Raw genomic sequence first — 23,606 nt, forward strand, 5'->3', positions numbered from 1 at the left:
AGTTACATAGCAAATCGGGTCGTTGGCATCTTCTCCCACCTCTCTCAACGCACGAGACTCGACCAGTGAACCAAAATCTCTCTCAATTGTAGCAGAGCCTGCTTCTGATCTCAGTGGAATTCCTTCCGATCGGGTGACATATCGTGGTTCCTGCTCCGCTGGATCTCACGGCGACAAAATCGAACCATATTAGCCATGTCTCCTCCAGCCGCTTCGCAGCGTTATCCGTCACCGTCCCAACCTTCAGGGTAACTCATGCTCCAGCCATTTTCTCATCTCTCGATCAATATCTCTGAATTTCACCTTGTTTCCTTGCATTCTTAAGATAAGAAAAAGCAGCGATCACTTATATGATTCGATCATCTCTTTTCATGCGTTGTCAGCTCCTTAGTTCTCGAATTTTTTTGATCTGTATTGCTCCTATAGGAAATCCAGAACTTCATAAGCTCCTTTGTATCGGATCTAGTTTTAGAATGTCGTCTGGATTAACACTCGTCAGATGTTTTGCATGTCTGAGCTAATTTATGTCAAAATTAAGCTAATGTGGAATCTAACGAGGCCATTCATTTGATTTTCTACCCTAAGATGCAGTGTTTATGTCGATAATCTGATCTCTCTTCAGGCAAATGAAGCGTGAACTGAAATTATAAATTGTTCTTTATCAGGAAAAGCGAAGTGACAGATCTGAAATCTCAGCTTCGCCAGCTAGCTGGAAGTAGAGCTCCAGGAGTTGATGATTCCAAGCGCGACCTCTTCAAGAAAGTAATATCCTACATGACTATTGGCATCGACGTCTCATCCGTATTTGGAGAAATGGTCATGTGCTCGGCAACATCAGATATTGTCCTGAAGAAGATGTGTTATCTTTATGTTGGAAACTATGCAAAGGGTAATCCTGATCTTTCCCTTTTGACAATCAACTTTCTCCAAAGGGATTGCAAAGATGAGGATCCTATGATCCGTGGGCTTGCTTTGAGGAGCTTGTGTTCCTTACGAGTGCCTAACCTTGTGGAGTATCTCGTTGGTCCCTTGGGGAGCGGGCTAAAGGACAATAACAGCTATGTCAGAACAATCGCTGTAACTGGAGTTCTAAAGCTGTATCACATCTCAGCCTCGACATGCATCGATGCTGACTTTCCTGCAATGCTGAAAAGTTTGATGCTTCATGATTCAGATTCTCAGGTTAATCTTGTTTTGTATGTGGACGATTTTTTTTGATGCAGTTGGACGTAGATTCTCTCTAGCATTCACTTCTTGTGTATGATTAGTGCCTTTTTGATATAAAATATGCTATCAGGTAGTTGCCAATTGCCTCTCTGCACTTCAAGAAATTTGGAGTTTAGAAGCAAGCCACTCTGAGGAAGCATGCCGAGAGAAGGAATCCTTGCTTAGCAAACCAGTTATATATTATTTCTTGAACCGGTATGTCCCTAAGCTCCTCTTTCAACCTTCAATCACAATACCTTGTTGCTGTAGTGGTATCTAAGAGGGGAGAAGCAAATTTCATCATTGTGGTGTTTCCTTGCAGGATCAAGGAATTCAATGAGTGGGCGCAATGTCTTATACTTGAGTTGGCAGTAAAATATGTGCCGTCAGATAGTAATGATATTTTTGACATTATGAATCTGTTGGAAGACAGACTTCAGCATGCCAATGGAGCTGTTGTCTTGGCTACTGTCAAAGTGTTTCTGCAGTTAACACTCTCCATGACCGATGTTCATCAACAGGTACGAAGTCAACCTCCTTTATCCTTAAGTATGGAAAAATGTTCCTGATGAAATTAGGTTTGTGTGGGATTTTGTAATGATAAATTTTCGAATTAGTTTCTGCAATGTCCAAAAAGTGGGCATTATATTACTTTTACTCCGTAGTCTAGAAGCTGTAAAATCAGATCTTAATTTCTACAAGGATACATTGCACCTTTAACAAACAAAGTAATAACTGTTGAATGAAATTTGAAATCTTGATTAATTTTGTTATCGTTTAATATGATCACTGCCTCACTGATGTCAAATGATCTTGTATAGGTTTATGAGCGTATTAAATCCCCACTTCTGACTCTCGTCAGTTCTGGTAGTCCAGAACAGTCGTATGCAATATTGAGCCACCTTCATCTTTTGGTTGTCCGTGCGCCATTCATCTTTGCCTCAGACTATAAGCATTTCTACTGCCAGTACAATGAACCCTCATATGTCAAAAAGTTGAAGCTTGAGATGTTGACTGCTGTTGCAAATGAGAGCAACACTTACGAAATTGGTAATGGTTTGAAACTACGTCAACATTGAAACTGGAACGAGAAAACGTTTATTTTCTGCCTCTTTAATGTGACTGATTCGTGCTTTTGTTCCTGTTCAGTGACGGAACTGTGCGAGTATGCTGCAAACGTTGATATTGCAATTGCAAGGGAATCAATTCGGGCAGTTGGGAAGATTGCTTTGCAGCAGTATGATGTTAATGCTATTGTTGATAGACTTCTTCAATTTCTAGAGATGGAAAAAGACTATGTCACTGCTGAAACTTTGGTAAACTATCATCGTACTAATCACCGAGATGATTGGCCGTCGTATTGTTTGCATTTTCATAACGAATCCACTTTTCTGGTTCCTCCTTTAGGTTCTTGTGAAGGACCTTCTAAGGAAGTATCCACAATGGAGCCATGATTGCATTTCTGTTGTTGGCGGTATCAGCAGCAAAAACGTCCAGGAACCCAAAGCCAAGGCAGCTCTTATATGGATGTTGGGTGAATATGCTCAGGACATGAGTGATGCTCCTTATATTTTGGAGAATCTGATAGAGAACTGGGAGGAAGAGCATTCGGCTGAGGTATTTTGGCATCACTTTTCTTGTTTTTTTTTTTTTTTTTTTTAATTATTAATGCTGCTTGGCATCTCCACATCTTTGTTTCTCGGTGTATCTCTTTTTTTCCCTATGTCAAACTGCAAATATATGCATAATGGTTTCTGTTAACAAAAAAATGATTTCTGTTAAACAGGAGGACTGGAGAAGAATAATATTTTTATAAGATTTCCATAAATTAATTTAGACGTAGCAATATTTTCTTGATTTGGATTTGCTGAAACTATGGTTCCATGTTTGCGCGAGAAAGAGGACTTGCACATTCGTTTAATGAAAGTATTGTTCCGTGAGCAGGTTCGGCTGCACCTCCTAACTGCAGCAATGAAATGCTTTTTCAAGAGGCCACCTGAAACTCAGAAAGCCCTTGGAATAGCTCTAGCTGCAGGGATCGCTGATTTTCACCAGGTATCGTCCAATCTTTCCCTTCCGTATCTCTCTTGTTTCGAAACCGTTGGCCCATTAGATCACTTATTCAACATTCACTATTGGAGTAGGATGTTCACGATCGAGCCTTGTTCTACTATCGGGTTCTGCAGTACGATGTACATGTGGCAGAACGTGTTGTTAGTCCTCCAAAGCAGGCGGTTTCAGTCTTTGCTGACACTCAAAGCAGTGAAATCAAAGACCGTATATTTGACGAGTTCAACAGCCTTTCTGTGATCTACCAGAAGGTATGTTTTTCTGACTTTACTCCAAAACCAATGTAGTAGTATGCATTAATTAGCCTTTACTATCATTCAGAGGTTTTCTTTAGTTGCCTTGATAGTAAAATAATTATCCTTGCAGCCATCATATATGTTCACGGATAAGGAACACCGAGGGCCCTTTGAGTTTTCAGACGAACTTGGAAATATTTCCATCACACCTGAAGCCTCCAGCGACATTGTTCCAGCTCAGCAATTTGAGGCAAATGACAAGGACCTGCTTCTGAGTACTGACGAGAAAGATGACCATAAAGGAATTTCCAATAACAATGGTTCGGCATACACGGCTCCTTCATATGAAAACTCATCTAATATAACCTCACAATTGCAAGAGCTCGCAATCTCCGGCCCAGCTACGTCCTCAACTACCCCACAATCAAGCTTTGGATTTGATGATCTTTTTGGTTTGGGTTTATCAACAGCTCCTGCTCCTACATCATCACCGCCTCTTTTGAAACTGAACCCAAGAGCTACTCTAGATCCAGGCGCCTTCCAACAGAAATGGCGCCAATTGCCAATATCATTAACACAGGTTTCTTTTCGTCCTCAATTTTGCACCTTGCGACGCTATCGTTTTAGCTTCCAGTACATTCTAGCCTTACGAAAGACAATAGCTTGAACTGATTTTACCAACTAATTCATGAAACTATTATCTGCATTTCTTTCACGGTTTAGATGCATTTGGAATTGTAATATTGAATGTTTGTTTCCCTTTTTAAAAAATTCATGAATGATATTTATTTTCTTACTCCTCGTAGTCAACATGTCATAGGCCCTCGGTGATTTTGACTGATGAGAGATTTGTAACTTTGTTAAATTCATGTGCAGGAGTGTTCTGTGAATCCCCAGGGAATAGCGGCCTTGACAGTTCCACAATCACTTATCAAACACATGCAGAGTCATTCCATTCACTGTATAGCATCGGGAGGTCAATCTCCAAACTTCAAGTTTTTCTTCTTTGCTCAGAAGGAATCAGAGCCCTCAAACTATCTCACAGAGTGTATCATAAACACGTCATCAGCCAAAGCTCAGATAAAAGTGAAAGCGGACGAGCAGAGTACGTCTCAGGCATTCACAACTGTATTTGAAACAGCCTTGTCCAAATTTGGCATGCCTTGAAAAGCTCTTATGTATCAATAGAATTCGCTGGATGGATCTCTACATTTTGTTGTAAAATACGATTATACTCTTTTGAGTTTTGTAGGCTCTCTCACCTTTAGATTTCGTTTCGTTCTTTGTGTTATAAGAACATAGAGATATTCTTTCCTTTTTGGGGTGTGTTATGGACAGGTACTTAATTATATCCTTAAGACTTGGAACTTTCAAATGAAATTATATGATTTGGTCATGTTCACGATACAGCTTCAATACACGCTGTAACAACTAACAAGTCACCTCGAATGGAATGCAGAGACATTGAAAATGTAATATATTCTCATCATAAGATTTGTAAAAATGAAGGTTAGTTTTGGAAATTTGTTTCTCATTAAGACGACGGAGTAAAATAAAAAAAGTCATCAGTTTTGCTTCTTCTTTTTTTTTTTTTTAATGGTTTTTATATTGTCTCGAGTGGTTACGATTTCTTCATTGGCGTAACATCTAGGGAAGAGAGGGGAGATAGGGAAGTGAGAGGGGGAAACCCTAGATTCGATTTGGTTCGTTTCTCGAATCGAAGCGATGGTGTTCTACTTCAAGGCCCGACCAGATGCTGGCGACTACACCATCTTCATGGGGCTTGATAAGTTCGAGAACGAGGAACTCATCAAGTACGGCTTCCCCGAAGACGTCTGGTAAGCGACACGATTCCTTATTATATCTCCGATCATCTATTGTTTTTGTTTCTGTAGTTTTCTTTATCGGATCGGTGTTAATTTCTGATGATCCCACCATCAATTTAGCTGGTTTTCTCGAATTCCAAGTTTGTAGCCCTAGTTAGTCTATGGTCAGATGTTTTGCTGTGTCATGATCTATTGTAGATTGATTTATGTGGTAATAATGGGAAGAATAGGGTGGTCAACCATGAAATGTTGTCATCTCATTTTCTGGGATAGATAGATCTTTTTGCATGTCTATTGTCCACTCATGCTTGCTTTGTTGGCTATATTCAAATTTTGATGTTTGTATATATGATTTTGAGAGTTTCCTGTTTTTCTTAAAAAAAAAAAAAGAACAAACTATAGGACACATGCTACTGCTTAGCATTTCGTTTTCGGTTCAGTAAGTTGATTCATGACGTAGGTGTATGAGTAAACTTGTGGATACACATGTCTATCTTCTGGTCATGCTATTCTTACTAATCTGAATATTTGATGGCTTTAAACCTGAATAGGGTGTTGTTGTTACTCTTCTACTTTGACGATTTCCTTTTTTTTTTTTCAAATACTCTAGGAGTTCACCTACTCAGCATTTTATTTTTCGGATCAGTAAGTTGATTCGCGATCAAATGTTAAAAGCAGTTTTACATCTGATGCAGGTTTCACGTTGATAAAATGTCGTCAGCTCATGTTTACTTGAGGCTTCACAAAGGCCAAAGTTTTGATGACATTAGTGAAGGTGTGCTGGAGGATTGTGCTCAGCTTGTGAAAGCTAACTCCATTCAAGGTAAAATCTGAAGCCCTTTTCTACTTCTCGTGAACTTAACATTTACGTAGCCATTAGTCTTGGAGTATCAGTTGTTTCCATTTCTCAGTTCGTATAGAAGGAGGGCACATATAGGCTATATACTGTTTTCTTACCGACTGGTATCTGGGATTATGTGCCAGGCAACAAGGTGAACAATGTTGATGTTGTGTACACTCCATGGTGCAACTTGAAGAAAACCGCCTCCATGGATGTTGGTCAAGTTGGTTTCCACAATTCAAAGATGGTAAGCTTCACAATCTCTCAAGAAATTTCGGTTTTGAATACATGAGTGCAGCTCAAGTATGGTTGCAGAGCAAGGATTGGACCTAACTGACATGGCTTTTTTCTTCAAGGTCCGGACCATCAGAGTGGAGAAGCGAGTCAATGAAATAGTTAACAGATTGAACAAAACAAAAGTCGAAAGAACACCTGATCTGAGAGGTGAGTCTTTTGGTTTGTGGGCTCTTCCTTAAACTTCAATAGCTAGAGATCATACACATTTATCTTTCTCGTTCTTACAATGTTCTTACATTTGAATTGTCTGTTAAGTGGCTATAGCTTTTCTATAATTATAAGATCTATTAAATTGTATGTCTGTTCGTAATGTAGCCGAGAGAGAAGCAGTGAATGCTGCAGAAAGAGCTGAGAGGAAGCAACATCTGAGGGAGAAGGTCAGTTTCTGTTGTGGTCCTCGTCATCTTTTACTGAAAACACTTTGATTAGGGTATTTGGCTCATATCTCGTTGTTTATGGTTCTTGCAGAAGAAACGTGAAGAGATAGATAGGCTTGAGAAGGAGAGGCAAGCAGAGATGAGGAGTTACAAGGGATTAATGGTAACTGATAAAATGACATCCAACAAAGACATTGCTTCAAGCAACAAATCGCTTCAAGAACTCGAAGACGATTTCATGTAAAAGGCTAAAAGCCTCTTGAAGAATTGACCAAAACAAACCGAGTCTGTAACATTCTGCCAGAGCTTATCTGGTGCTGTCCTTCAAAGATGGCTTAGGGTACTGTTCTACTAGCCTGTTTCCATCTTTTGTTTTAAAAATGTCTTGAAGACCTAAAACCCTAATTTGGTTCTTGGATTCCTTGGTCCATTAATATGTTTCAGAAGATAACAAAAGAAGAGCCTATTATATCTAATACACAGGTGAACCAGTGATCTGGTACGATCATGGTTGACTCTGCCTTGCTGTGTTTGCTGAAAATCTTTTTATAACCCCTATAGATTTTACTTTTTGCTCTAAAAGTCCCAAATTAATTTACACAAGGTATGATCCATTTTTATATAATCGATCTGGTTTGAAAAATGCTAATATTTTTAAATAAGTTGGCTATCCACCCATCATTTGAAATAATTCCATCGGTGGCCCCAAAGTTGGTATCAACGATCATTAGTCCAACTAAGCTGTCTGTGGAAATTAATGTAATGGGTGAAAATTCGAAAAAATGAAAAAACAAAAAAAGAAAGGGAAAAAGAATGAGAAACAAAGTGGTGGTAGTCTTTGAACAAGATAGGAGACACGTGACCGATAGTATTTAAAATGGACGGCTGAGATTTAGCATAGATCACAACAGATTCAGAGAGCCGCTGATACAAGAAAAAAACAAAAACGTTTTGTTAATTTTGACTCTATAGGGTTTGTTGACGAAAATTCGAACTTCCGCCATTTATGTTTGAAATAGCTCTGCCGACCGTTTAGATCTCTCTTTTTAATTTTCTCTCATTTTGTTCGAAATTTTTCTCAATCCCTCTCTCTCTCTCTTTCTAGACAGTCTCTGAAGTCTTTTTACTGGTCTGAATCAGAGATTTCTCGTTTCTGATTTGGGGTTTAATTGGGGCATTTTGGTCTGTCCAGTTTCGGACTATCATCTTCTTCTGTCTTCGAGATCTGATGATTACTTCCATTTTCTAAAGCTCGCGTCGGTGAGTTCTCTGATGAGATCTTGAACTAGGTCTGATTAAGCTTCGTAATCGTATCTAGGTTGATTTGGGTATATGATGTCATTTTTTTTAAATTTACTGTCTGATCAAAGTTTATTACCAACGAAACTTCAGTCGTTGGGATCTATTACCAAGTTCGAGATGTGAAGTCTTATATGTTTAGTCCTAATACCGACCGATTTTGAGAGATAAATTGCCTGATTCCTTTCGATCTTCACATTTTAATCTTAAGCAGATTGAGAGATGGTGCAAAGGAGTGAACAATAACTTTGTTGGATAATGTTTAGGAGTGCACATTGCAGAGAAGAGAGGCAACGTATGGGAATTGGGGTTACTATTTTTGCTTTTTCGTTGACAAGATATGGAAAGTGAGTGTGCAACAATCTCAACCCCTCCTGAGGGGCTCATTGATGGGAGCTCGAAAACGCGTCACGGGTATGCTTCTGTTTTATATAACTTACTACTTATAAATCGTTTTAAGTTATTTACTTACTTCCTACTAGATTGACATGTTTGGCCTAACTTATAACTTATTATGTGACAATTTCTGTGGATTTTACAGGAGGACTAGTGGTCCTGCAAGACGTTCAACTCGAGGTCAATGGACAGCAGAGGAGGTATTTTTGTTTATTTCAGGTTTTTTCTTTTCAACTTTGTTCCAATGGTGTTCATTCCTATCGGTTAATCTGGTTTCATGTGCTTGATTCATTTGCATGATATCAGTGCTCATGCCACATATGACCAGTTGTTCTTTATATTTAAGTGCATTTGCTTAGATATATTGCACTCAATCCAAGATACACAAGATGAGGACATTTAGTTATATGCATTTTTCACTCTTTGATCTGCATATTTTTCAGGATGAGATTTTGAAAAAAGCTGTCCATAATTTTAAAGGGAAAAACTGGAAGAAGATAGGTAAGTTTCACAATTTGACATACTTTGCTGACGTCCTTGTCTAATTGAATGTCGCATCTTTGTCTGATCTGCTTTTCTTAACTTCCAGCTGAATATTTCAAGGATCGAACTGATGTCCAGTGCCTCCACAGGTGGCAGAAGGTCCTTAACCCTGAACTTGTTAAAGGGCCATGGACGAAGGAGGTGACATTTATTGCTTTTCTTCACTACTTTCATATTTGCATATTTTATACTTGACTCTGTTGACTTTACTGTTTCCAAACATCCCCTCTGACTGCTTATTCCTCTCATTTTACATTTGTGTAGGAAGATGAAATGATCGTTCAGTTAATTCAAAAATATGGGCCGAAGAAGTGGTCCACTATTGCTCGATTTTTACCTGGCCGTATCGGAAAGCAATGTAGAGAGAGGTATGCTTATGTAGCCAGATATTTCTCTAGGACCAACACTGTTTTATTATCACTTGAAAGCTTTCGTCCTTCTTTTCTAGAATTTAATCGAAGCATTCACCAAGATTGTAATTGATATAGGTGGCACAATCACCTCAATCCTGCCATAAACAAGGAAGCTTGGACTCAAGAAGAAGAGCTGGTTCTGATTCGTGCTCATCAAGTATACGGTAATAGATGGGCAGAGTTAACTAAATACTTGCCTGGAAGGTACTAATATTTACTGTCATTTGAAAGTAATCGTACATCTCATTCAGTTTTGAGGTATTCCTTTATTTGCTCTAGCAATATATTTTTTCGTTGCTATGATATCAACAGGTCGGATAATGGAATTAAAAATCACTGGCACAGTTCCGTGAAGAAGAAACTGGATTCCTATATGTCTTCAGGCCTTTTGGATCAATACCAAGCCATGCCTCTAGCTCCTTATGAAAGAAGCTCCACTTTACAATCTGCTTATATGCAGAGAAGTATAGATGGTAATGGCTGCCTAACTGGACAGGCAGAGAAAGAATCAGAAAACTGTCAGAATTCGAGCATGGCTGGCTGCTCTTTATCTGCAAGAGATTATCCAAATGGAGTAACAAATATGGAGCACCATTTTCACCCCTGTGAAAACTCTCACCAGAATGAGCAAGCTGCATATCAATCAGATCAGTATTTTTATCCAGAATTGGAAGATATCTCAGTCTCCATCTCAGAGATCTCTTATGACATGGAGGACTGTTCACAGTTTCCTGATCATAATGTCTCGGCTTCTTCGAGCCAGGATTACCAATTTGATTTTCAGGATCTATCGGATATTTCACTGGAGATGAGGCATAATATGTCAGAGGTACAGATGCCATACACCAAGGAGAGCAAGGAATCTACTCGGGGAGCTCCAAACTACACATCAAATTTAGATGTGGCTACTTACACCAACCCAGCAACCGTTTCGACTTCTGAAACGGAATGTTGCAGGGTCCTTTTCCTTGATCAAGAGAGTGAAGGGCTCAGTGTTTCTAGATCTCTGACCCAAGAGCCAAACGAGGTTGATCAGGCAGACTATCGAGATCCTATTTTCTGTGCATCGGCTTCAGACAGCCAGATTTCAGAAGCTACAAAATCTCCAATCCAGAGCTCTTCTTCAAAGTTCACTGCAACAGCCGCGTCAGGAAAGGAAACTCTACGGCCAGCTCCCTTAATCATATCACCCGATAAGTCATCTGGATTGATATTTCATCCTTTCGAGACAGAACCAAACTGCAGAACAAATGAAAATGGTAGCTTCATATGCATCGATGATCCATCAAGCTCCACTTGTGTTGATGAAGGGCCTAATAACTCCAGCGAAGAAGGCCAATCATATCATTTGAATGATTCCAAAAAGTTGGTTCCAGTGAACGATTTTGCTTCTCTGGCAGAAGTTAAGCCAGACTCTCTTCCTAAGCATGAGTCAAACATGACAAGCGAGCAGCATCATGAGGATGTGGGAGCATCGTCAAGTCTCTGTTTTCCAAGCTTGGACCTACCTCTTTTCAACTGTGATATTTCACAATCTAAAAACGATCTGCTGCATGATTATAGCCCTCTTGGCATACGCAAGCTACTGATGTCGACCATGACGTGCATGAGTCCCCTTCGACTGTGGGAATCTCCCACCGGGAAAAAGACGTTGGTTGGTGCAAAGTCAATCCTGAGGAAACGCACCCGTGATCTTCTGACACCGCTATCTGAGAAAAGAAGTGATAAAAAGCTTGAAACTGATATAGCGGCCAGTCTGGCAAAAGATTTTTCACGTCTGGACGTGATGTTTGATGAGAGTGAGAGTCGAGAATCTATCTCTGGAAATAGCACTGGTTTCAATCTTGGAGATAAAGAAAACAACTTTCAAATTTTAAATGGAGAAGGTGAGGAGAATTGGAGAGGTAAGCCTTCTTCACTCTATAGTCACAAGATGCCAGAAGAAACCATGCATATCAGAATATCACTTGATAAACCAGAGCAAACTTGCATGGAGGCAAATGTCAGGGAAAAGGATGATTCTGGACTATATATTGTAAGTCTCTTCTTTCCTTTGAATATCTGGTGTTATCTATTTTATTACAATTTTGATATGCTCCAGATTTAAGCGGAACATATATGAAACTTGGTAGTGAGGAATTGGCGAATTAGTTACACAAATATATATATGTGCTCGGTTTGATTATGAATCTGATATGTTTCATGGCATGGTCATCTAACAGTACATAACGGAAGTGTAACTTATATATCACAGAAAATGTCATTTCTTTTTCTATGCAATTCTTTTTACATTTATGTTATAAATAGTGAACGGATGAAATCGTATGCAGGCTGAAAGTTTCTCCGGTGTTCTTTCTGAGAGCAATACCAACAAGCCAGTTCTTTCTTCTCCTGATCAGTCAGTAAACAAAGCAGAGAAGGCACAAGCTTCAACCCCAAGAGATCATTTGCAGAGAACTCTCATGGCTACTTCTAACAAAGAACAACATTCTTCTGCAAGTCTTTGTTTGGTCATCAATTCGCCTTCTCGAGCGAGAATAAACACCGAGGGTCATCTTGTTGACAACGAGACGAGCAATGAGAATTTCAGCATGTACATCTATGCCGCCACCTTTTACTAACTTGTTCATTTTTCTTTTCAAATCTTGCTACAATGATTTTGCTTCTCCTCCATTTACAGATTCTGTGGAACTCCATTCAAGAGAGGTCTTGAATCTCCCTCAGCCTGGAAATCTCCGTTTTACATAAACTCTCTCTTGTCCAGCCCAAGGTTTGACACAGAAATAACTATCGAGGTATTTCATAATGGCTTAGGATCCTTCTTTTTATTTTTTAAATTCAACTTCTTACACATGTATATCAATGTCGAAATCTTTTAGGCCATATGTGCGTGCGTATATATAGACATATTTTTCTTTAGTTTATTTGTGCATATTTTTCAGGACATGGGCTACATTTTCAGCCCTGGGGAGAGAAGCTTCGAGAGCATAGGAGTGATGACACAGAAAAATGAGCAAACAAGTGCATTTGCAGCATTCAAAGATGCAATGGAAGTTTCACTTTCATCAAGTGATAATGATGCAGAGAAGAAGAAGGAATTGGACAAAGAGAATAATGATCCTCTACTGGTACGTATACTCTACAAATCATCCATTCTTTAAGTAGACAGTCTTGATGACTTTATGGTTCTGGAAACAAGTAGAAATGATTTAACTTTTTTGGTTTTGGGTTTTGGAACATTCGCATATCTATAGGCGGAGCGTCGAGTGTTAGACTTCAACGATTGTGAATCGCCCACCAAAGTAACAGAGGAAGTCTCATCCTACCTTTTGAAAGAATGTAGGTAAAAAAGACATAAGTCTCGTCCTACTGAAGACGTAAAGAAACATTCGCCTATGTCATTCAATATGTATGTAACAGTTACAACAAAACTTAAAAATATATTACTATATACAATATATGCTAAAGTTTCTCTTGCTGCTTTGATCACCAATTCACCTCTCGAAACTTTTTATCATGATCACACCTGTGTTGAATCTAATATATATACACACACATATTTCATATTATTGCCTTTCAGTAACATATTTTTCCTGTGTAAGTTCTACTACAGTTCCAGGTTTTGCTAAAAGTCCGACTAAAAATAGGTTGCTGCTGTAAGAAAAAGTAACAAAATAGAATGTAATGGCTGTGATTAGAAACAAAAATAGTGCACTAATGAAATATAGAAGAGACGCAGAACTCTCTTGCGTCGTTTATTTAATGAAATAATCATGACATTTATCTTTCACTGTCGGGAATGCTATAAAAAAGAAACAGAATGAGATCATTTATTTAGGAATAACCATTTAACCCGTAGGCGTGGTGGTGTTGTGAGATTTTTCAGACGTTTTTGGTGACAGCAGCGTGGATTGAGTCTGCAAGGTGCGGTACTGTTTTTGAACTCAGACCAGCCATGCTTATCCTCCTTTTATTCATTTCAAGTAACCAAGTTAGCCGACTTCAAGGGTGGCCAAAATAAACTGTAGCAGATTAAAATAAAGAATTTTACCCGTCGGATGTCATGTAGATGTGGTACTCTTTAGTCATGAAGGAGACTTGAGCTGGGTTTAACCCTGTGAATGTAAACATACCGATCTGCTTTATGATGTGACTCCAGTCTCCAGGCGTGCCTGTGTCACGTGATTTCCAGTGTTGTTATTAGCTATGTCAGGATGTTACAGTGTGATTTTGCTGTTTACTATCATCAATACAAGACCTTACCTCGAGCACGTAATGCCTCGAAAAGCTGTTTTCTCATGCTGATGATACGATCAGCCATTGCCTTCAGCTCTAGCGTCCATTCGTTGAACAAATTCCTGTCACGGAGGATTACAGCCACGATAGATGCACCATGAATCGGAGGACTTGAGTACATTGGCCTTATTACTAGTTTCAGCTGGCTCTCAACCCTCCCCGCAACGTCTGCTGATTTGCATACCTACAATGCCCCTTTTCATTGTCCGATTTCGATAAAGATAGCATCTCACAGTTCCTTCGTAAGAGTTTCTTAATTAGATTGAATCTTACAATGCTGAGAGCTCCAACTCTTTCTCCATAGAGCCCCATGTTCTTTGCATAACTTTGAGCAACGAGGCATTCTCCGCCATCTGCAACAAACATCCTAATCGGTTTTGCATCTGTATCCAGACTTCCACTCGCAAAGCCCTGCAGTGGGAAAAAAGAGAAGGATAAGTAAAAATGGAAGAAAGGTATTAACCATTTATCATCACGTGATCTTATAGAAAAGGATCCAATCAGGTGTACCTGATAAGCACTATCAAAGAATGGCATCAATCCCTTTGAACGCATCAATTGCCTGATTTGCTCCCATTGTTGAATGGTTGGATCAACACCAGTTGGGTTATGAGCACAGGCATGGAGAAGCACTATAGAACCAGGTGGTGCAGCACCAAGGTCTTCTAATAAACCTGTGAACAAAAGATGAAAGTGTTGCCGTTGGCCACTCTGAAACTTTTTAAAAAGCTGATCAACAATTTCGAGAAACGTGAAAGCATAAAACTCAGCAGCATTTCTAAAGCCACAGCATTCTCACCTTGAAAGTTCAACCCTCGTGTTGACGGATCGTAGTAGCGGTAAGTTTTCACTGACAAACCAGCCAGTGTGAAAATTTTCGGGTGATTTCCCCATGTTGGCTGAGTAATATAAATTGTTTTCTGGAAAGCAAAGAAAGAGACTTCAAAGTTACATGGGAAGTTCACTAGGATGAAGAAAATGAATGAGACGGGAATAGTAGACTTTAGCATCTACCTGATGATAATGCTTGGCCAAAAACTCCCCTCCAACTCTCAGGGAACCAGTACCAGACAAACACTCCACCGTAGTAACCCGGTTCTCCCGTATCGCAGGACTAAGTCATGAGTAAAAACACCAATCAGAAAAGACATGTCTGAAGACAAAAACTGACGAAAACATAAAAAGATAATATGACAACATGTACCTGTCAGCGCCTAATATGAGCTTAGCGCTTAACTTGTTGAACTCAACCAACCCAACAATGGGAAGATACTCCTTGATTCGTGATCTACAGATTAAACACACACAAAACATCATCAAGTACACACATATATGGGTATAACGAAAGTCAACCCAAAAGAAAGAGAGCTAAACCTGTCATTGATAAGCTGCTGCTCTGCTTTCCTCACAACATTAAGAACCAAAGGTTTTCCCTCCTACAACACAAAACACCATTTCTTTTCAAGTATTAACAAAAAAATACAAAACCAAAAATGCCTAAAAAAAATAAAAATTATACTTTCCAATGACAGTTAAGAGGAAAGAGCAGAAACAGATTCACTGCAAGAGGATCATATTACCTCAGTTCGGTAAGCACCAACTCCCAAATTCAGCTTAATTGGGCTTGGGTCTTTGTTATATGCAACTGTCACCTATTTGTTTTTGTTCAAAACAAATATCAGAATATATCTTAGAGCTGAGATAATAAATCAGTTTATAACCTATGACTCTGAATTTTCCAATGAATAATCGGTGATAAAAAAGCTAATTAAGAGAATTCCATAAGTTCTACGAATTAGCGAGCCAAAATCAGAAGAAGAAACATCAAATCTTCTCTAATTTCATCTATCATCATAACACCATTCCGTAATCTACCGTCAGATCGCGAATTCCAGCTAACCAATAGCCGATTCAACGGAATCCAGAATCACGAAGGAAACAACCGACTATAAAACCAAATGCGTAGGACACACATATCTAAAATCGTCGTCGAGTATGTTTGAAAACTATATAACACACAAATACATCGAAGAAGAAGAAGAAGAAGAAGAAGGAAGGTACCCCAAGAATAGGATCCTCGGGAGCTTGAACAAGATGAGCGAAAACAGAACCGCCGGTGACTCCCGACGTAGGCGACGCGAAAACGGAGCTCAGACGATCTGTAATCGGAAAATCTGTCCCAGCGGTGAGATGACGGAGCAGAGCACCGATCCTGCGATCGCTTGGCGAGGAAGAAGAAGAGAACTCAGTAGTTTTCATTTTTGTTTGTTTTTCTTTGTGTCTAGGAATGCGAACTAATAATATCTCTCATTCATTCCCCTTAAAAAAACATTTGGACTTTCGATATATATATTTTTTAATTCCGCAATCCTGCTGCCACGTAGGCTTAGCATAAAGTTGCGTGCCTGCGTTACGTTGATATGATAAGGGTCCATCATCAAGATATTAAAAAGTCTTACAAAGATTATCCTTAAAACCCGGGAAAAAACAAAATAAACAAATAAATACTCCTAAAATGGGGTTAAATTCGCATTTTAACTGATAAATCCAATCATTAAAACTATTTATCTATTTGGAATGCTCATTATTTTCGCTTGTGTTCAGTACAAAATTAATTGAAAAAAAAACTTTGCGACAAGATGATCAAGATCCGTATTTGATTTTTTGTTTTTTTTTTCTTTTGTCAACGATCGAGTTTACTTGAAGAGATTGAAGATCTTATTTAACATTGGCGAAAGGTTTTACGACAAATAACGGTTGTTATTTCGGTGATTTGATGAAGCTTGCTGTCATTAGAATACGTGGAATTCTCTTATTGGTAATTAAAAAAATTACGATGATAGAAGGTGTTACGTACCAATCCCAAAAACTAGCTTAAAAAGTTTGATAGCTCATAGCTCAAGTTTGATATAATTGAAACTTTATTTTAGATTACTTTGATATATTTGAAAATTAGATTATGGAACCGTTTGGCTAATGCCAGAAGCAAAAATCCAAAATAAGAGCAATACATTTTATCAAAAAAAAAAATCCAAAATAAAGCTATTGCGCCAAGTAAAACATTCGATCCAAAAGCAGGTAATATATGTTTTCAAGGTTAGTTGATACGGACATTTTATTGTATTCGTTTTCTTATTTTTTTTACATTTTTTGTATTCGTTAAGAAATAAAGTCATATTTTCGAGTATATATATGATCGTACAATGCACCGTCTTCGGTTAGCTACAAGGACGGATCCATAAATACATTTTACCGAGTGCATACAATATATAAAATCGATATACTGGATGTAATAAGAAAATTTTTGTAAAACATTGGTGAGCACTTTTACTTCATTTTTATTTATGCAAAAAAGTTTCCAAAAATATAAATATATAGATTTTTGTTAACATTTCTAATGAATTCTTTTCATACTACATTACAAAAGTAAAAACAAAAGAAAAACTAAATGTTACTAGATGCATGTGCAACCCATCTGCTTCTCTTTCTCTCCCTGGTTAGGTGTTGATGGTTCGCGGGTAACCCACTTATCTGGGAAGTTAATCCATATATTAAATCCGCAATTTAGAGTGGTTAATTCGCGATTTCCGTTTTTCAAAGGATCTAAAAGTTCATATCTATCTCATAATGGGAAACTTATGGTGTGAATATACTTAACACCAAATTGTAATTGAGTTTAACAATGGAGAAGAAACGATTTGCAAGCCATTTTTACTGCAGTAGAATATGGACTTACCGAAACCATGAAAATTCGAAATGAATTTAGTATATTATTAAAATGTATATAAGAAATATTATAGTGTATTTACATATATAACCAGCATCTTTCAACTTTGTCGATTTTAGTTTTCGACCGAAGAGACTATATGGGTCGTTAGATTTAAAATTCTTTTGATTGTAAAAAGAAACCATAAATGCTGAAAAGGAAACCCGAAAACTCAATTACTTACACGACAAATGAAAGTGTTGGAAGTTTGTGATTCTGTGATGTAATATTGCAACGGTACAGATCATGCATGGCGTGTTTGAGCTGTAATTCGTTTGAGCTCTAGTTAATTGCCTCCTTCATCATTTCACAATATTTTAGTTTATAGATCACGACTTAAGGTGTAATCCAAAATAGTAATAGTAGTAACCAAAAATTATTTAATTTGATATTCTCTCCAAAAAAAAAAAATCATTTGATAATTTTTCTTCAACTTTTATTTTTTTGTTTTCAAGATTTAATCTTCTAGTTCATCAAGAAACAACTGGATCTTACGAAATGACAGCAACAGTAATTCTATGGAAAAATAAATTGACCAATTTTATGTTTGACCTACTTACTAGTGGAGCATATATACATATAACTTTTTGTTCTGTTTAAGAAAATCTAAAAATGGCAAAAAAAAGGATGCTTTAGAAACATTTTCCTTACCAAATCTATGTGCATTGGTAATATTGGAGACAACGTCAAAGAAAAAAAATTGTTTATGTACTTAATTATATTTTCACACTGTTTTTATTAGAATTTTATCATTAACAACAGTTTAGAAATATTTCACGGTAGCATAAAAGATAGTCAAAATGTTTAATATTGTTTTGGAATAGTGTCTAACGATCTGATTATAATGGACCTTTCTGTCATCTACAGCTCACACAAACTTCCAGATTTAAGTTCGATTTATAATACAATAGTAAAGTTAATATAAATCACTAGGAAGCTGTAGTCATAATTAGTATAAAATTCATGTGTAGTGAAACTGTGACAAGGTTTATGACAATGGAATTCGCAATATTAAGGTGTAATGAGAAGAAGAAAAAATCAAAATTCGGTAAGAGACTATCCAGCTAAATTTCTACATATAATATATCCTTCTTCCAGTTGTGAAATCTCAGCTAAGAGCCTACGACTATCAGTAAAAATTATATAATACAAACTAATTAACTTTGATAATAGTTTATTTTCTAACGAAGATAACTATGGGTTTTAAAATGTTTTTTTGGTAAAATGTTTGTATGTAAGATAAAAGAATTAAAGAATATCTGACTTGGTCAATTACGTTCAGGTATGTTTGTGTTCCTTCTTTGAGGAACAAAGATGCGCTGGATCGTGTGACTCATACGAAATGCCTTTTGGATTCAACCCAGTTCCTAGGTAAATATGGCTTTAAAAAGCAAGGTATTTGTTTTTTGTCGACAAAAAAAAGCAAGGTATTTACATAGGCTAGGGGATTTTCTAAACAATTTGACAAGCATATAAATACGTTTTTTTAATCAATTGTTGAAACTTTTTTAAAATTTGATAAGTTTTTTTAATAAAATACTTGAACTTTGTAAAAAAAAAAACAGTTTTACCAATTTCTCTAATATTTTAAAATAAAATATCAAAATAAAAGGTAAACGGTATTAGATAAAAAACGATATCATTACAAAGTTCAAGTATTTGATAATTAACATTTTATGTTCCTTTTACCAAAGTTACTGTTTTTTTAAAATACTATATGATAAAGTTTTAGAAGTATTGTTGCCATTAAAGCGGTATTTGACTTTTTATTTATCTGTGATGTCAATCAAAGTTCTTAATTTCTTATTTAATTTTGATGCCAATCATAGTAAGTCCGTTAATACATTACGAACGGTATCTTTATGTATGACAGTATGACCAACCAAAATTATTGATAGTGAAACAATGTGTGCTGGGTTACACTCTGTTAATCAAGTTATTATATGTACAAGACTATAAGCTATTTACTCTAAATAAGACCTTCAAAAATGATTCTACTGTATATTTAAAAACAATTGACCACAAAAATCTAATCGATAGACAACTTTGTTTGTCTATAGTTTACAAATGCATGATAGCCTAGAGGTGTTCTACTTAATAAGATGCTGTTTAGTTATTTACAAAGCAAATTTCCCTTAAACAATGAGTTTCAGACTTTTGATCCGTCGTTTCTCGGGGGTTCAAAGTCAGTATTCAGATATTTATTTTTTAAAAATGGGTTTTCTTTCAAAGAGAATTGAACCCGGTGTACAATTAACCAACTTCCATATGTTTTACTAAGCCACTACACCTTTAATTTATTTACGCAATGTTACTAAGGTATAGTTTACATACTAGTGAATGATTTGTTTAGACCTGGATAGAAAAACCAAACACACAAAATTTTGGATAGTAGTGTGGTAAACTTGAATTTAGGAATTCCAGATATTCCTGGATAGAAAAACCATATCTAAAGAAATTTTTTTTTTTTTTTGGTCTAAACCATATCTAAAGAATTTTGTTGGTCAAACTTGAATTTAGGAAATCCAGTCCCCGTCTCTATTGATTTCTAATTTCTTTTTTTGTATTATACGGTCCAAATTATTGATCATTTTTTCCATTTTTAGGTCAGCGCGCCATTAATTGCATTGACCAATAAAATTAAAACTCAAGTATGTATTGATGTTTTTTTAATTAAAGATCTGTTGATGTTTTGCAAGCAGCAGTTTGGTTGAAGACAATATAATAATTATATCGTTTGGTTAAAGAATAAAATTACACTAAGTAACATAGAATTTTAAACGATGAAACCGAGTTTTCTATAAACAGATTGTCTTACAGATACATATTACATTCACTCAATAATTGTAATTCGCCATCGTTTGCACGTGCAAATAACCAGTTGATGAATAATCATCGTTTATTGGGTTTTTTATTTTGCTGAACCAGGATAGTCAGAACCTAGGTTCCTAGTGAGACCTTAGATATGGAGCAAACGAATCGGCAACACCTTTTGGGTATTTATTCTATCCATCCCAATTCATCGTCAGTTGGTTTGTTATTATTTTACATGGAAGATAATATTTGTCTATTCTTTGTGAACAAAAAAGTATTCTTTGAATCATATATATCTACAACATTTATAATCACATTCCATCCATACAACTACATACATATATATGTATATAGATATATAATTTATGTATCATACACATATTACCCTGGGCGGACCAACTAAAAACATTAGGGGAATCAAGTGACACCATCAAAATTTCAATATAAATTATCTTCATATTACGTTTAGTTTACTAGATGGAATGGTATAACTCTGTTACGATCGAGACGACGAGACCGTATCTCTTGTTGGCCGCATTATAAACACTTAGTTTTTATAAATATAAGGTAAAAGTTTCAGTTTCAATATAAGATCAAAGTTAGACGTATAATTTTTATTTAATTAATTCATGTCGTCGTAGTTTAGTAAAATTTGTATACGTACTTTTAAATTAGTGAAGTTGCGGTAAAAATAATAAATACATCCATAAATTAATACTATCGTAGTAATGATCTAGGAAAATCTAGGTAGTTCAAATCTTTTTTACATTCTCTCGTAATTTTTCTATTAGTATACCATCGAAAATATCGGACACACAAAAACACAGGCGTGTATTTCCATGCTTTGCTTATGGATTTTGGTGGAAAGTTGGAGCTAATATATGATATCATCGTGTCTTGAGGGTTTACGTTGCCACCATAATTACGACCTAGTAATATCATAATTAGTTAGATAAAGGCATATACGTACGTAACGAACACACACATGCATGCATTATCATTATGCATCGATCTAAAAATAAAAATAATGATTAGCGAAAGAAAAGCTGAGATGAGATTGTGGTTCGTGAAATTTCAAATTTGAAATCCGGAAATCACCCTCAAATATCTTCCGATTTGGTTTCACAAATAACATTCGATCTTTCGCTCCTCAGTTAAATTTACGTGGCTTATAGTTCCACGATAGATTTATAAACCTTCAAAGCGTCCTCTTTTTCTTAAAATATTACTTGTTTCTTATACTCTAAAAGAAAAATATTACATCTGTCCGTATCCATCAGGAATAGTTATCGTAGTTAACTGAAATAGTATTGATGTTTTTTTTTGGAACAAAATATAGTACGTAGTGTGTTCTATTATTTGTTTGCTTTTGTTTTTATGTTTACGTATTAGTGTGTTTGTTCTGCATATTTATATCTTCATCACAAAAGCCAAATGCAACGAAATTAGAAGAAGCTCCGTTTTCGTTTGGCGTTTACATTTTCCTTTTTAACCAATTCAATACCAAAATTTTTATATCTTTAATGTGAAAATGTTTTTATCATGTAAGTTGTGTTTGAAACAATACAAGCTCATTCCCGAGGAAAATGATTTACTCTTTAACAACATTTATAAGAGGTTTGATCATGCGTTTAATGAGAATTATTATATCCAAAATTATGATTTTTCTTGTTTTACATATAGAATAGCATGTTTGGACCCTCCAGAGAACCAAATAGATCTCTGATAAGTGATTTGAATGTTGACTAGGAACTAACACATCTCAGCATATTGAACCGTACGCAAGTGTATATCTGCGTGCATAAACATATCGCTCATCCATTATATTAACTAGTAGTTAGCTCGAATGCTTATAAGGAATTTTAATGGCCCACAGAGAATGCGTGTATAATTAAATACGAATAGCCAATATCTGAATAGTCTTACATGGCCCACGATGCAAATCAACAGGCAATATCACCACTCTTTACTTGATCAATGAGTTTTTATTTATTTATTAAAACTGCTCCATTGTATCTGGTGTTCACTATACGCTGAAGAAACTCTCATCACCTACAATTTTTTATAGTTAAGAAATTTCGGATCTTCAAGATATAACTGTCTTAGATTTAGAATCAATAATTGATGATAAATGTGAATACGTAAATCATTAATTAATACTATAGGATCAAAACTAATAACTTTGGTCAATCACAGAATGCATCTAACATATTTTTGTTGATAGCAAATTTAGACTTTTGACAAATAGTCTCACCATTGAATCATTGATAGCAGATATACTACTAATCAATTTTTTTACAGAGAATTTAGGTTAGTTTATTTAATATAAAGCAAATGAGATAAGCTTTCATCGATCAATGGATGTATCAAACATCAAGGCCAGAAGATTGTGTGTTTCCCAACTAAACTTTCGAGTTAAAAATGAAGTATTTTGTAAGTGAAGATCAAATAAACTCGAAGGGATCCACAACATATATAATGGGTGATACACAGAGATGATGCATGAAACTAAGTGTATATATAAACACATATATAAGTATAAATAGATATGATGATGTTGGGGTGTGTGTAAGAAGTAAAAATCCAAGAGATAAAAAGGGGAGAGAGAGAGAGAAGGTTGATGTGGTTGTCGAGATGCTAACAGAGAGGCACATGCAAAGCTTAAATGATGGTATCGCTGGTGGCCAAAGCATCTCCTTAAAGCTGTCCTTTTTCATCTTAATTCCTCTTTTTTTATTTCCTTTTTCTACCGCTTCTCTCTTTCTCTATCTATACATATATATACATATATGTACGTTGTATCGGCTTGTATTTATAAATATCAACTTGCGTATATAAACTTACAAATGTGCAGTTGTGCACGTATGTAAACCTAAAAGTGTATCGGTTAATTATATATTAATAAATATCCTTCATAGAGTTCCAAATACGTGTGGATAATATTTCAAAATATATGAATCTTGATTTATATGGTCTAGATAAAATGTTTGGTTGGTTGAAGATAGGTTCCTCGCTTTTTATCTCAAAATAAGGATCATCACGAATATGTGCTCAATTCTTTTTCCATAAAGTTATTACATTATGAAAATTAGCCAGAAACTTTAGAGGGGGTGTGTTAATGTGCAATCTTCGTTAAAAAAAGGTAGATAATAAATCCAAATAAATCAAAATGGATCATTAACACGTTTTGGTATATATATCACAATTTGTCAAACCCATAATTAAT

General features: G+C 36.2%; 4 protein-coding genes across 4 annotated transcripts; 3 read left to right on the forward strand and 1 right to left on the reverse strand.

Moving 5' to 3' along the window:
* Positions 1–18: 18 nt before the first annotated feature.
* LOC18017140 (beta-adaptin-like protein A) lies at positions 19–4,903 on the forward strand. Its single transcript, XM_006399592.2, has 11 exons — positions 19–248; positions 666–1,182; positions 1,298–1,422; positions 1,529–1,727; positions 2,028–2,256; positions 2,356–2,522; positions 2,614–2,823; positions 3,151–3,261; positions 3,351–3,527; positions 3,643–4,092; positions 4,389–4,903. The coding sequence occupies exons 1-11, from the start codon at positions 196–198 to the stop codon at positions 4,677–4,679; spliced, it is 2,529 nt and encodes an 842-aa protein (XP_006399655.1). The 5' UTR covers positions 19–195; the 3' UTR covers positions 4,680–4,903.
* A 173-nt stretch (positions 4,904–5,076) lies between these two features.
* On the forward strand, positions 5,077–7,394 carry LOC18017141 (coiled-coil domain-containing protein 25). The gene is made up of 6 exons (XM_006399593.2): positions 5,077–5,350; positions 6,034–6,161; positions 6,323–6,426; positions 6,536–6,623; positions 6,792–6,853; positions 6,945–7,394. Exons 1-6 carry the CDS (start codon positions 5,238–5,240, stop codon positions 7,095–7,097), a joined length of 648 nt encoding a protein of 215 aa, XP_006399656.1. The 5' UTR covers positions 5,077–5,237; the 3' UTR covers positions 7,098–7,394.
* Positions 7,395–7,886: 492 nt separating this feature from the next.
* Positions 7,887–12,943, forward strand: LOC18017142 (transcription factor MYB3R-4). The gene is made up of 12 exons (XM_006399594.2): positions 7,887–8,113; positions 8,367–8,566; positions 8,694–8,748; positions 8,992–9,049; positions 9,138–9,232; positions 9,356–9,459; positions 9,580–9,708; positions 9,817–11,539; positions 11,835–12,097; positions 12,185–12,299; positions 12,447–12,632; positions 12,759–12,943. The coding sequence occupies exons 2-12, from the start codon at positions 8,493–8,495 to the stop codon at positions 12,849–12,851; spliced, it is 2,895 nt and encodes a 964-aa protein (XP_006399657.1). The 5' UTR covers positions 7,887–8,113; positions 8,367–8,492; the 3' UTR covers positions 12,852–12,943.
* A 239-nt stretch (positions 12,944–13,182) lies between these two features.
* On the reverse strand, positions 13,183–16,114 carry LOC18017143 (aspartate aminotransferase 3, chloroplastic). Its single transcript, XM_006399595.2, has 11 exons — positions 15,862–16,114; positions 15,381–15,452; positions 15,175–15,236; positions 15,005–15,088; positions 14,815–14,914; positions 14,600–14,720; positions 14,311–14,474; positions 14,074–14,211; positions 13,768–13,984; positions 13,556–13,676; positions 13,183–13,471 (listed from the first exon to the last, which is right to left on the reverse strand). Exons 1-11 carry the CDS (start codon positions 16,057–16,059, stop codon positions 13,387–13,389), a joined length of 1,362 nt encoding a protein of 453 aa, XP_006399658.1. The 5' UTR covers positions 16,060–16,114; the 3' UTR covers positions 13,183–13,386.
* Between the last annotated feature and the right edge of the window lie 7,492 nt (positions 16,115–23,606).

The sequence above is a fragment of the Eutrema salsugineum genome, unplaced genomic scaffold, assembly GCF_000478725.1.
Source record: "Eutrema salsugineum unplaced genomic scaffold, Eutsalg1_0 scaffold_2, whole genome shotgun sequence".
NCBI lineage: Eukaryota > Viridiplantae > Streptophyta > Magnoliopsida > Brassicales > Brassicaceae > Eutrema > Eutrema salsugineum.